The 13,793-nt window shown below is 41.1% G+C and overlaps 3 protein-coding genes across 10 annotated transcripts in view; all 3 read right to left on the bottom strand.

Moving 5' to 3' along the window:
* MRPS35 (mitochondrial ribosomal protein S35) overlaps positions 1 to 3,898 on the bottom strand; it is a 42,124-nt gene extending 38,226 nt beyond the window's left edge. The window contains exon 1 of the mRNA XM_082849366.1: positions 3,565 to 3,898. Within this exon, the coding sequence (XP_082705492.1) occupies positions 3,565 to 3,676 (112 nt within the window). The 5' untranslated portion in view covers positions 3,677 to 3,898. The remainder of the gene's footprint in view (positions 1 to 3,564) is intronic.
* A 4,855-nt stretch (positions 3,899 to 8,753) lies between these two features.
* REP15 (RAB15 effector protein) lies at positions 8,754 to 10,472 on the bottom strand (the record flags this gene model as incomplete). Its single annotated transcript, XM_082849529.1, has 2 exons — positions 8,754 to 10,388; positions 10,463 to 10,472. The coding sequence occupies 2 exons, from the start codon at positions 10,470 to 10,472 to the stop codon at positions 9,661 to 9,663; spliced, it is 738 nt and encodes a 245-aa protein (XP_082705655.1). The 3' UTR covers positions 8,754 to 9,660.
* PPFIBP1 (PPFIA binding protein 1) overlaps positions 10,304 to 13,793 on the bottom strand; it is a 174,327-nt gene continuing 170,837 nt past the window's right edge. For 4 of the 8 annotated variants that reach the window (XM_082851071.1, XM_082851075.1, XM_082851073.1 and 1 more), the window contains 2 exons: positions 13,046 to 13,111; positions 10,307 to 12,904 (listed from right to left, as the gene is read on the bottom strand). In XM_082851071.1, the coding sequence (XP_082707197.1) occupies positions 12,818 to 12,904; positions 13,046 to 13,111 (153 nt within the window). In that variant the 3' untranslated portion in view covers positions 10,307 to 12,817. Of the gene's footprint in view, positions 12,905 to 13,045; positions 13,112 to 13,793 lie in introns of all 8 variants that reach the window. The other 4 variants (XM_082851072.1, XM_082851078.1, XM_082851077.1 and 1 more) reach the window with 3 other exon arrangements.

Below are 13,793 nucleotides of genomic sequence, written 5' to 3'. Positions count from 1 at the left end.
GTTACTTGAATATAAAATACATTGTGATTGACGATATGGTGAACTCATCAACTAGAGCAATATTTTCAGTAACTTTTAAGGTTCATCATCAAATAAGCTTACTTTCCCAGGATAAAATATCTAATTAGAAATAAGTATTTTACATCTTTAAAAGTAACTGGCTTGAAATATTCTAATACATACTTGCTCATATTTGGAATTATTCTGTTCTTTACACACACACAGACACAAAACAACCTTCAGTTTTCCTTCTCTACTGTTTATTAGCACTGCCAATGCTACAATAATGCCAATAATAACAAAACTCATAGTTATTCCTAATAAATCACATAACTGTACAAGAGGGTAAGTTACTTACATACAGTATCTGCCTTTTAATATATATATATATATATTTTTTATTTATTTTTTCCCGGTATGCGGGCCTCTCACTGTTGTGGCCTCTCCCGTTGCGGAGCACAGGCTCCGGACGCGCAGGCTCAGCGGCCATGACTCACGGGCCCAGCCGCTCCGCGGCATGTGGGATCCTCCCCGACCGGGGCACGAACCCGTGTCCCCTGCATCGGCAGGCGGACTCTCAACCAGTGCGCCACCAGGGAAGCCCAGTATCTACCTTTTAAAATATTAACTTATGTCTCTCTAAATTAATGTTTTGCTCTACTAAAATAATATATAATAACTGTATTTATTCAGCACTTTCACATGTCCAGACACTGTGCTAAACGCTTTTCATTATCTCATTTAATCTTATTCGTCACAATAACTGTAAGTACTATTATTATCCTTATTTAGAGGTCTTTTAGCCAAGAAAACTAAAGACCAAGTAGTCAGGGTGATGACAGCATAGCACAAAAGACCTCACATTCTGAACCACTAACTCAAGCTTCACAAGCCCCATAACTACACCGAACTTCCAGCACCAGGTCCCTGAGTTTTTCTCTGAACTTTCTGTTCTGTCTACAATGTGCCTCCCTTTCATCTGCCTGCCTTCTATCCCCTACTCCCTCTCCACTTCATCTCTTCATCTGACAAATTCCTATTCATCCCTCAATAGTAATTCATTGATTTATTCAAAAACTGTTTGAGTGATATTGTGTACCAGCAACTCGGAAGGCAGCAATGAACAACAGAGACACAGTCCTTGCTCTCACGGAATGCAGAGTCTGTCAAATAAGATAACTATTTAGCAAGTAATTTCAATAAACAGTTATAAATATTAATGAAGCACACAACAGGGGACCCAACCTAGTCAATTAGTTGGGGAAAATATCCCTGAAGAAGTGGACTTCAAGCGAAAACCTTAAACATGAACAGGAAGTAGCCATGGGAACAGGCAAGTAGAAAAAGTGTTCTAGAGTGAGAGAGAAGATGGAAAATCAAAGTAAACAAGTTCTATATGGCTAAAATTTAAGAGTAGGGCATAAGGAGCGCTAAGAAAAGTGATATTTAATAGGTCATATATATATATATATATATATTTTTTTTTTTAGGGGGGTACACGGGCCTCTCGCTGTTGTGGCCTCTCCCGCTGCGGAGCACAGGCTCCGGACGCGCAGGCCCAGTGGCCATGGCTCACGGGCCCAGGAGCTCTGTGGCATGTGGGATCTTCCCGGACCGCGGCACGAACCCGTGTCCCCTGCATTGGCAGGCGGACTCTCAACCACTGAGCCACCAGGGAAGCTCTAATAGGTCAGAAATATATTTAATAGGCGTCTCAACTAAAACACATCATAGGCAGAGCTCTTGATTTCCTTCTTCCAGTCTTCCCAGTCCCTCTAAATGGTATCACCATTCATTCAAGTTCTCAGGATAAAAATCTAACATGCTTCCTTGAGACTCTTCCTCAAGCTCCATATCAAATCCATCACTAAATCCTGTTAGCAGGACTTTCAGAATATATACCAAATCCAACCACACCAGCTCCACTATTGCTTCAATCCAAGCCACTATCATCTCATTTGGAGTACTACATCAGCTCCAAACTGGTCTCCTGGCTTCCACTCTTACCCCTGGCTCTCTACACAGCAGCCAGTGATCTTTTAAAAGTATACATCATATTATATCACTCCCTGTTCCAAACCTACCAATGTGATCCCAAACTTATAAAAAAATCCAAGCCAAATGCCCATAAGCCTTTACCAGATGAGGTCATTATGTATTTTTCTGGTATCTTATACTTCCACTCTTCTCTTTACTCACTTAGCTCCAGCCACGCTGGCCTTTTTTCTGTTCCTTGGTCACACCCCTAAGCTTGTTCTCACTTTTGAGCTTTTGCACTTGCAATTCCCAATGCTCTTCCCGCAGATCTGCTCAAATGTCACTCCCCCAGGAGTTCTTTCCTGACTACCCTATCTTATCTTATCCTACAGCCACTATTCCCCCAATCCATCATTCTCAAGACCCTGCTTTATTTTTCTTCATAGCACCTAACATCGTACTGACACTGTTTCCCTGTTTATGATCTGATTTCCCCCTAAGAATGTAAGCTTCATGAGATGAAGGGCCCTGCTCTATCCCAGTATCTAGAACACCACCTAGCACACAGTAGGAGTTAAGTATTTGTAGAATGAATAGATGAATGAAAGATTAAAAAGAGTGTTCAGACTAGAAAGAGCTACCATGATGCATTAAGGAATTTGTCTCAAAGCAATGAAAAACCATTTGTAGATTGTGAACATGGGAGTGGCAAGTTAACATTTGCTTTTTGCACACCTCACTCTGGCTGTTGTGAGAATTCAAGGTAGGAGAACAAGAGCAGAAAGAGAGACCAGTGAAGAAACTATCGTAGAAGTGAGAGTTAGTGGCTTAAACTGGACAGTTAGTAGTATGAACATTAGACATATTACAGAAAATATCACCAGGATAGGACCTGGTGAATAACTGCACGCGACCCCTCGACTGAGCTTTTCGTAACTCTTGCGGGCTGCTCCTCGGTGCCCCCCGCCCCCTTACTGTATTCACGCTTCTATTACAGCACCTCACACTGCACAGCACTTCTAGTCTATGCATAACTAGACTTTTCCACTAGATTCCTCCAGGGCAAGAACGGTATCGGGCATCCCTAAAATCTCTCTTGAATGAAGGTCACCTCAATAATGCCTACTGAATGAAGGTCAACCCCATTTGGTGGCATAACTAGCCCTGGAATTCAGAGTTGTAGTTTATTCTAGGACACTTGTACGCTTCTCTTAAATTTCGGAAAAATCCATGGTTCAACACTGCCCAACAAACACTACGAGCACCAGCAACCAGAGAGAGACCTGTGCCGGTGGCCCCAGGAGGGAGCATCTGAAAGCGCAGGTCACGCAGAAGGGAGGGAGAAAGCTCGCGGCGCCCAAAGGGCCTATAAACAGAAATTGGCTGCCAAGAACCAGGCGACACTCCGCACAGAGGGCAGACCCACATCCGCGGCTTTCCTACTAGGCGGGCCAGCGACAGACCGGCAGAGGACGTACCGGCCTCCCTGAGGCGGCTCTGGCTCCGCCACCGCGGCGGCCATCATGGGCCTGTATTCCGCCCCCCTCACTTCCCCAAAAGCCCGGAAGCGACGGGGCAGACACTCACACGGGCTTGGTCTCGGAGAGCGAGTGGCCGGAGACACGGAGGTGGAAAAGGCTCGAAGGCTTCTGGCCCGCGGCTGCAGGACCAGACATGCAGGGAGCCGAGCGGCCGCCATAGCTGCGAAGACGGCAAGCGGGAGAGGACAAGCGCGCTACCGGGTCAAGGGGCGGGTCTGAGGCCCTATTGCGCAGGCTCGCCTCGTCTTGCCCCGCCCCTGGGAGGGAGAAACAGAAAACACTTGGGCCTGCGAATTCAGAGCCCGAGTGAAACGTGCAAGAAAATACCCCCCAGCATAGAGAAAGTAATGAAAAGAAAGTAAAAATTTTTTTTTTTTTTTTTTTTTTGCGGTACGCGGGCCTCTCGCTGTTGTGGCCTCTCCCGTTGCGGAGCACAGGCTCCGGACGCGCAGGCTCAGCGGCCATGGCTCACGGGCCCAGCCGCTCTGCGGCATGTGGGATCTTACCGGACCGGGGCACGAACCCGTGTCCCCTGCATCGGCAGGCGGACTCTCAACCACTGCGCCACCAGGGAAGCCCGAAAGTAAAAAGATTTTTTTAAAAAAAATCGAAGCAGTCAGTCCAAAGACAATTGTAAATAAGGACCATAGGGATGGGGGAAATGTGGCTTACAGAGGGCAGGTGAGGGCAGAACCTCAGATGGCCCAAGAGTCAGGTAGTCTACCCTAAGCCGCTGCTTCTTCGCAATTGCTGCGTTTCTGCACTTTCTTGAAGTCTTCAGCTAGTGCAAGTGATATGCTTTGAGGAGAGAGGCAGTATCCAATAGCAATAAAAGGATGGCCTCTTGAACCAGACTAGTACTTGAGTTTAAAACTTGACTTCACCATCTTTAGGATGTGTGGTCCTAATCAATCAAACGTCTGGGTACAATACTAGCATACACTGAGCGCCCCGTGCGCACAGGCTGTAACTGCTATCAATGATTTGGTTAGCTTGTTTGTAGATCAGGTTAGAATTGCAAAACGGCAGAACTCATCAGGACCTAGAAAATAATGGTTATCCTTTAATGAGTGCTCTTATTTTCTACCATAGAATGGATTAACATACAACTCTTAATAAAATTATCCTCTCTTCTTTTCAATCGGTATGTATAATACTCAAAGCACAAGAGTATGATAACAAGAACAACTGGGAACAAACACAACTGTCTCTTGGTAAGCATACCAAGTAGAGCAGAGCTGTGCAGGTGTCCCAGGGTATTCTACCTGTGAACATCAGGTGTGCCATGGGCATCAAGCAGTACGTGGCATGATAAGGACAAATACTTGTAATAATTGCCATCCTCATCTTTTCTGACCTCTTATTATCCTATTATTGCTTCAAAACAGAAGTATGGTGTATTAGGTGTGTATTTGTCTGCTAGGGCTACTGTAACAAAGTACCAGAAACCGGGTAACTTAAAACAACAGAATTTTATTCTCTTACAGTTCTAGAAGCTAGAAGTCCAAAATCCAGGTGTTGGCAAGGGATGGTTCATTCCGGATGTTTTGAGGGAGAATCTGTTTATGCCTCTCTCCAGGTTTCTGATGGTTGCTGGCTGTTTTTGGCTTTCTTTGGCTTGTAGACACATCACTCCAATCTCTACCTCCATCTTCACATGGTATTATCCCCTGTCCTCCATTTTTATGATTAAAAGCATGGCCTTTAAATCAGATGGGTGTGGGATTTGAATCCAGGCTCTGTTTCTTTGTGATCTTGGGCAAGTCCACCTAACCTCTCTGAACTTCAGTTTCAGAGAAAATGGGAACAATATTATCTTCTTGACCACAGTGATTAGGTGAGTAATGTTTCAGAAGGCATAATATAAAGGTGGCCATTAGAATTAAGCTCAGGGTCAATGCAGCAGCCACTTTTTCTCTCAATTTTGTATATCTTAGTAGGATAAAGTACAAGGCCTATCCCATAGAAATTTAAGGACAAATGAGTATGAATCCTTATAGAATTATTTCATAACCAGAGACTTCTCAATTTCTGAGCAAGATGTTAAGAGACTTAGTTCCTTGTTCAAACTGCTTATGCTTTCGTTTTACTCTCTCCCTAAGAGTAAAGTAGATCGATATGACTGGAATTAGAAGAGCCAGAAAAATACTTATTGTTTTCCCTGATATCAAGTACTATGAAGTTCGTTCTATATTGAAAGTTAAAAACTCACCTGTAATGCTATCAACGGGCAATAATGCTATGTGTTTCATGCAGTGTATAGAGTAAAGCATGTACTGTTATGTACATAGGAGTTAGTAAGAATAACATACTCTTTCAGTTAGAAAAGATCTTAGAGGTGCAATCACTCAATCATGATAGAAATCTTTTCATTAGCCTTAGTGACCAAATAACCCAGTATCCTGTAGAAGCTAGGCTGGTTTCATGGGCTTGTGACATATACTTAGAGGAGCCCTGTGCTTGGCTTAATGCTCTGCTGTCCCTGTCTTGACATTTTTACTAGTTTTTAAACAAAGGGCTCCATATTTTCAGTTTGCACTGGGCCCCACAAATTATGTAGTCAGTTCTGTGTAGATCAATTTTAAATATTAAGATTTTTAATAATTGGTATTTGAAAACTGCATTAATCCAATGACTTTGTCAGAGAGCTATTTTTAATCAAAACTAACTTTATAAAAAGTGAGTGAACCAAACTTCCAGTTATAAGATAAATAAGTACTTAGTGATGTGATGTACAGCACGATGACTGTAGTTAACACTGCTGGATGGTATATTTGGAAGTTGCTAAAAGATAGATCCTAAAGGTTCTCATCACATGGAACATTTTTTTTTTTTGCATCTGTATGAAATGATGGATGTTAACTAAACTTATTGTGGTTTTCATTTCATAATATATGTAAGTCAAATCATTATGCTGTATAAACTAATACAGTGCTGCACGTCAGTTATATCTCAATAAAACTGGAAAACACTAACTCAAAAATAAATAAATATGCACTTACAGAAAAAAGTGAGTGAACAAAGTATGTCTATTCACAAGCATGGTAAATTGACAATATGCAAATATCCAGGTATGCAACTCAAATATCCATCAAAACAGTATAGATTAAATACATTATGGTGTCTACATACAACATAGAATACTACTTAGACACATACATCTTAATCCCAGTTGAACATTAGAATTATCAATACTTTAGGAGGTTAAAAAAACCCGTCTAGGCCTCTCTCTGAGATGCTGGTCAATTGGTCTAGGTGTGTTTGCAAACTTGGTGGGTTTTTTTGCCTTTGTTTTAAGTTTCCCAAGTCAACCTAATATGCAGGCAGGACTGAGAACCACTGATGTCAGCCTTATAAAGGATGAAGTGGATATAAATGTATTAGCATGGAAATTTTTCCACAATATATAGTTTTTAAAATGCAGGTTACAAGACACTTATAGATATAATTCCATTTGTGTAAAATACTTTCCATATGCACTACACATTCTTGAAGGGTAAACAGTAAACTGGTATGGGGTGTTGGTGAGACTCCTGAAGACTTAACTTTCTATACTTCTGTACTTAAATTTTTACATCAAAATGCAGATTTAAAAAAATGAGAATACAGTATTTTTAAAATCAGCCAATGCTTCACATCTTTATTTTCATTTAAAAAAACATGGTGAGTCTTTGACATATCTTCCAGCTATTTATTTTTTTAAATTTATTTTAAAAAATGTATTTATTTTTGGCTGCGTTGGGTCTTCGTTGCTGTGCGCGGGCTTTCTCTAGTTGCGGCGAGCGGGGGCTACTCTTCGTTGCAGTGCGTGGGCTTCTCATTGCGGTGGCTTCTCCTGTTGTGGAGCACGGACTCTAGGCGCCTGGGCTTCAGTAGTTGCGGCACGTGGGCTCAGTAGTTGTGGCTCACAGGCTCTAGAGCACAGGCTCAGTAGTTATGGCGCACGGGCTTAGTTGCTCCACGGCATGTGGGATCTTCCTGGACCAGGGCTCGAACCCGTGTCCCCTGCATTGGCAGGTGGATTCTTAACTACTGCACCACCAGGGAAGTCCCTCTTTCAGCTATTTATAACACGAATGTTTACAATTTGTATTAGACTTTTCAAACTTTTGGTAGACTTACACTTCAGTATAGAAAATGTTGTCACAGGCATTGTCTCCTTTGAATTAGTTGAAGTCATTCACATTTTACAGATAAGAGAACGAAGAGTTAAACCACTAGACTCTGCTCTTAAGAGAATTGGGACTCAAACCCACATCTGATTCCAGGTTGCAAACTCTTCTTACTCTGTTACACCACCTTCTGGATAGCTTACGCTACACAGCTTTGCTGCAGACAGGGGTCACTATACACAAGGAAACGTAAGTTGACCAAGTATCATAACCTGCCAGGCGCATTCCAAGTAACAATAATTCTTGCTTGACAACTTGAAGAGATGGCTCTCGTACCTATTTGTCCCTGCTTATCGAAGACAGAGGGCTAAAATGCTTTCCTTGAACTTTTGGTTTCCTGCAATGAAGGAATGTCATATTTAAGAAGTTTGGAAATCAGCGTTCTAATTGTGATTATATTTCATCCAATCATCAGCCAATGACGTAAGCTTTACCGGCACCTCCTCCTAATCTGACCTCTTCACCCCTCCTCCTCTGCCACTTTGGTCCAGGCTACTCTTTTCTCTCCTCTGAATTATTATAACAGTTTCTTAGCTGCCCCCACCCCGGGAGCTGCCACTCTTTTCTCCCTGCAATCTAGTCTCCACCCAGCAATCCAGTGAGGTTTTTAGTGTGTAAGTCAGATCAAGGCATGTCTGTCCCCATATCACTCAGAGTAAAATCCAGAGTCCTTACAAATATGATCTGCTTCTCCTGTTTGCTGGCTCCTTCTCCGACCTCATCTCCTAACAATCTCCTTCCGGGTCACTTTGCTCCATCCACACATCCTCTGTTGCTATGCCTCAAACACATCAACTCCACTCCCGTGTCAGGCCCTTAGCACCTGCAGTTCCCTATGCCTAGAACACTCTTTCCCAGATACCTGCACTGATGCTCTCTCTCCATTCAGATCGCTGGTAAATTGCCCCCTTCTGAGGCTTCCCTTAACCACGTCATATAAAATAGCGTCTCCTTCACTCTCTCTCCCCTTACCCATACTTAATTTTCCTTTATACCACCCCTGACATTTATTTAAATATGCATTTAAAATATATGTGCATGTATTTGTTTATTGTCTATCTTCCACCATTAAGAGGAAAACTCTCTGAGAGTGGGGACTTTGTTCTTCTTAATGCTGGACTGGCAGGGCATGGAACAGGGCCTACCAAGTAACAGGTATTTAATAATCACGTGGAATGAACTGATCTTCCATGTACACTTTTAAGCATTTTTTGTTTTGTGTTTTTTGCTTCTGTCCTCTAGAAGCATAGAGGGAAAATTATGTTTCCTTCCCTACAGTGCTGTTATAATCCCACCCAGGCTTTTAAGTAAAGATGATTTTTATACGTGAATACACTTTCCTTACTGCAAATGCTAAACAGATGTTAATCATTATTACAAGGGATAGTTAAATGGGTCACTGTGTTTAAATCATAGGTAAAGCTAACACTTGAGTCCTAGAGGGATCCCACCAAGGTCCTCTCTGTGCAGAGGAAGCAGTTTGGGATGAGGTGGGATCAGGGTAGAGAGGAAGAGAGCCAGGCTAGGTTTTGCTTAGGAGTCCTGAAACGAAACCGGTTTTGTAAATGTAATTAAACCTGTTCTACCCACTTCCCACGCACAGAAGTCAAAACACACTTTACACTTTCAAATGCTAGACTTACTCTGTCAACCACACAATTTGTTTTTCAAATCGAACTTTAAGGGTGACTTTATTATCCTCTCTTCCCACTTTAATTGTTGAATAATAAATAAAAGATTAAGCTAAATTGTTACATTTTCCCTGAAATACAGGCAGGATTTTTTCTGTCCATAATCATGATACTAAGATGTTTTGACCCAGGTGATGGTTTTCATTCAATGTGGGGTCGGGGGAGAGGAGAAAAAAGAAATCCCATGAGGGGATGATGCAAGAGGATGAACTTGTTTATTAAAATAAAATATTTTTTTCCTTTTTATCTTACAGGCCAGTCTCATCTCACATAGCCAGTTCAGAGGATGCTAATATAAACCTTGCCCACTTCTCTCAGCCCGTCTTTCTTACTCAGACAGTTTCCAAGCAGTTCCCTGATGGAGACACAATCTTCAGTTTCCAGGATGAATCGTGCCACGGCCGTCCCTCCCGGCAGATGGCCCCTCACTGTCTCACGTTTGATACTGTCCAGGACAACAGTACGTCTGATGTCTTTAGGCTTTCCTGGCACACCAAAGATGATAAACAGGCCCAGACAATCCTCTCCTATCAAGTTACAGAATTCTTCCAGCTTATCAAACCTACTTCTATTGCTGAAAGACCCCTCTGCCCTGGGTTCTGGATTGGAGGGGTCACAAGGCTCCGATTCCACGGGAGGATGAGAAGACATCTGTAGAGTCTGTACTGCCAGCTGGAGCCTTATTTGCTTATCGGATGCCCAAAATGTCCAAATCCAGTCCGCCCCAAACAGTAAGGCTTGGTGTTTGGTCATCTTGGTGGTAGTAAGCCAGTTGTCAATGCCTTTTTCATGGCAGAAAGTGACGAAGTGGATTAAGAAGATCTCACTGAGAGTGTTTGGAGCTGGGCATAGATTAGTCAGCGTGTCTTCAAATCCAAGATACTCCTTCAGTTTCTGGGCTGCACGGACTATAGCTCCACTGACCACCTCACAGATGCCGAGAACCTCTTTGCCGTCCTTTAGAGCCAACTGCTGCGATGGTTTTTGCCCCGTTTTCCCTGCACCCACTCAGCACTATTTCCGCATATCTAACAGGCGAACTGTCCTTTCTCAGAATAAGAGTTTTGCAGTGAAGTCACACCTGCTAACATGGTCCCAGTTTTCTAACTCTTCAGGGAAGCATATATACACACAGCTAAACAAACATGTAGGTCTTCCTGTTGGGTGTGTTGTACTCATACAGATTCCTGCTGGTTTATTAAGTTAGAGATATTAACTTTCACAAAAAAACCATCTGTCTTTTACTTGTATTCACTCTACTTTTAATATTTGGTAACCTCTTCCAAGACATGTTTCCTTTTTCCAAATTTTAGTTTAATTAAAAATAGTACTTAGTTCTTTAAAGAACCATACATATAGAACTCACTTCCTTCTGCAACTAACTTCTCCAAACCTGTAGGCAAGTCATTTCCCTTTGCTTTTCTGATAGCCCTCTGCCATGAGTCCTCATCCCCCAGCTCAGCTGCCTGTGTTTCCTTTCATACAGAAGTTTCTCAAGCAAAGCCCTTAAATTTCTATGTGTTGATACATGCTATAAATCCTACTCAAACAAATTTATGGGAGTTTGTGAACTATAAAGAGTTGGTGTTACTATTCTCTATAGCAGAAATAAAGGCTACTGGTTATTCCAAGCAAAGGAAAAGAAAGTAACAGACGATAAAAATATGAGGCAATTATCAATTGACTTTATTTCTTTTCATATGGTAATACCAGCAGTGCGTAATATTTTGTAAATAAAATATATATCATCAAAAAATTTTAACCATATCACATATCATCAGTGATGTTACATTGTCCTGAATAAAGAATACTTGGCATCTATAACTGTCTCCTGGTATTTTTAACCAGGTTTGAATAACAAATTGTTTTTCAAATGGTGACACATATTCACATTAAAATAAAACACAAATACGGTAAGAGTCCAATACGGTTACCAAATAATGAATGATAGGGGGCAAAAGATTATTATTAGCATTGGAGTATTTTAGTTATAAATAAATAGTAATTTAGTATCACAGGTTCCTTGATGAAAAGCTTGGTAACTTGTTAGCTTGAAAGATCATACCACTGACATTCAAATACAGTTTATTAAGCAAGTCCACTGACATATACTGAACTACCCACCCTATGCCAATTTGTGAAAACCTGTCTTTACCACCATTGGCTATCATGAGTAATGATGAAGTACTGAATAAAAAATAGAATATTCTTTCTAATGCCCCTAGAAAATAATAAACATAGTAACAGTTTTTGTTGCAGCTTTCTTTATAAAGAATGTCTGGGACCTGTGCTACAGAAAAACATGAACTGCATTTTATCATCACAATATAGCCATTATGAAACTAATTTTGCAGGCTTTGAGTTACTGAACTCTGATTGAGACAAAATATTCAGACAAGTATCCAGCTTTTTAAAAAAAATCCCATTCACTAATAGCCTGAGAAATGTACAATTAATAACATTAGGAAGACTGTCAGTATTTTGATGTAATGATATATTTAGCAAAGAGGAAGATAAGAAGCTTAATACTGTAAAGGGCTTTGTTTTGTTTTGTTTGTTTCTTCAGAAATTATCTCTACAAAATTTGGGGGAGTTTCTGAATGCATTCAAGTTAATAGTATTTAAATGTCCCTCAAGTTCTCCCTTATGAGGTAAGAGGATCCAAGATTAAGGTTGAAATTCTTAAAAAGCTATTCAACAATTTTGTGATGTATCATCAAAGAAGGGGTATGTCATATATGCTCATTTAGTCTGCATGATCAACATCATTAAATTCAGTTTTGGAGAAAGAAAGATCATTTATGACCTCTCCAAGAACCAGCTGGTATACGAAAATTTTGATCACTGTATTTTTTTTAATGTGATCTTTTTACCATCTTCCTTATGTCACAAAATAAAAGTTCTATTTTCTATGTACTAAGTATATACATATATTTAGAAAAATATATAAAAATGGGACAATATGTGGAGGCACGTGGAGGTGTGGCTGGCATTTAGTGGGCACACTGAACGCTTAAAGAAATTCCACATGTTGATTTTGAAAGCATATAACGTCCTGCTTCAAGGGCTGCAGTGCTGTCAAAAATCATTCCCTCACTGGTTACTGCTTCCCAAATCCTCCACGCTGTGAATGTAGATGGAAACACTATGGCAAAATACTCATATTAAATGCAACACTTTAAATATAATATATCACAGATTTTTTTTCTTTACATTAAATAGAGGAAAAACAATTATACTCTCATTCACCAGTGTCTTATTTGTCATGGCAACTTTAGAATCGGCACCTATTCCCTGCTTTCCATTTCCACTTCTAAACGAGAAGTGGGAATGATGAACAATATACAATCTGTTGCTTATTGTAGATACTGTGACTGTTTGAGAAATAAAGCGGAACAAAGATGAAGGGTTCCCCGTGCTCATCCAGGTGCTGCGGTCAGACATTTGAGTCTTCATCGGTGATGCTGGCACTGGGGGAACGGGCAGCAAAATCTTTAAACATCTCGTCTTCCTTTAACATGTGCTGGAAGACAAGGAGGTGGGAGTCACACACACCGAGTGCCACGCACTCTGCACCACCCGCTCTCCACTACACATGCAGTCCTTTGGGGTCACTCTCAAAGTTATTTTTAGAAGAACATTTGAAATTCGTTTTACAACTTACGGTTAGATTGTTGATGCCCTCGGAAAATGCGCCTATCTGTCTCACTGTCCCTTCTGAGTCTTCCATCTGCAATGAACATACCATGACATGACTACTCATTTGCAATAATTTCAAGGCAAGTACAGCAAAAGGAACACAAATCTAAGAAGAAATAGTGCAAGTGGTACTGAACGGGATAGGAGCAACAGAACACTTCTGTTGCATCTCCTCCCACTAATGCAACCGGATGTTAAAGATGAGAAGAAACACTTTACTGGCACATGTAGCCTAATGCTCTGATGTTGATAATGGCACCAGCAGACTGTTAATTAGAAGGCAATATTCAGATGCATGCCCTCATACTGTAAAGGCTAAGGAGTATGAGCTGTCTGTTCCTCACTTGTTTTAATACATAGATTTCCTTAATACTGAGAAGGTATAACATAGGTAAAAACAGCACAGGCTTTGAAACCAGCCGGGCAGGTTAGAATCCCAGTGATTCTACCAGCTCTTCTATCTTGTGTACGTCACTTAACCATTCTGTGTCTCAGTTTCCTTATCTCTAAAATGAGGATAACAATACTCCCCATGTATTAGGATTACCCTGAGCATTAACACGTTACATGCTTAGGGTAGTGCCTGGGATGTAGTAAGCAATCTGTTAAGTGCTCACTTTTATCATTATATTATTATCTTTATTTGTAGGCATTTAAGGAAAATGTCTTTGGTTAGTAGACACAGTGCACTAAGTTTTCATTTAGTGTTTCAA

This window comes from Leucopleurus acutus (genome assembly GCF_964270905.1).
Source record: "Leucopleurus acutus genome assembly, chromosome: 11".
NCBI classification, from domain to species: domain Eukaryota; kingdom Metazoa; phylum Chordata; class Mammalia; order Artiodactyla; family Delphinidae; genus Leucopleurus; species Leucopleurus acutus.
Note: the sequence above shows the minus strand (reverse complement) of the source record. Positions and strands in the feature narration are given on the sequence as shown.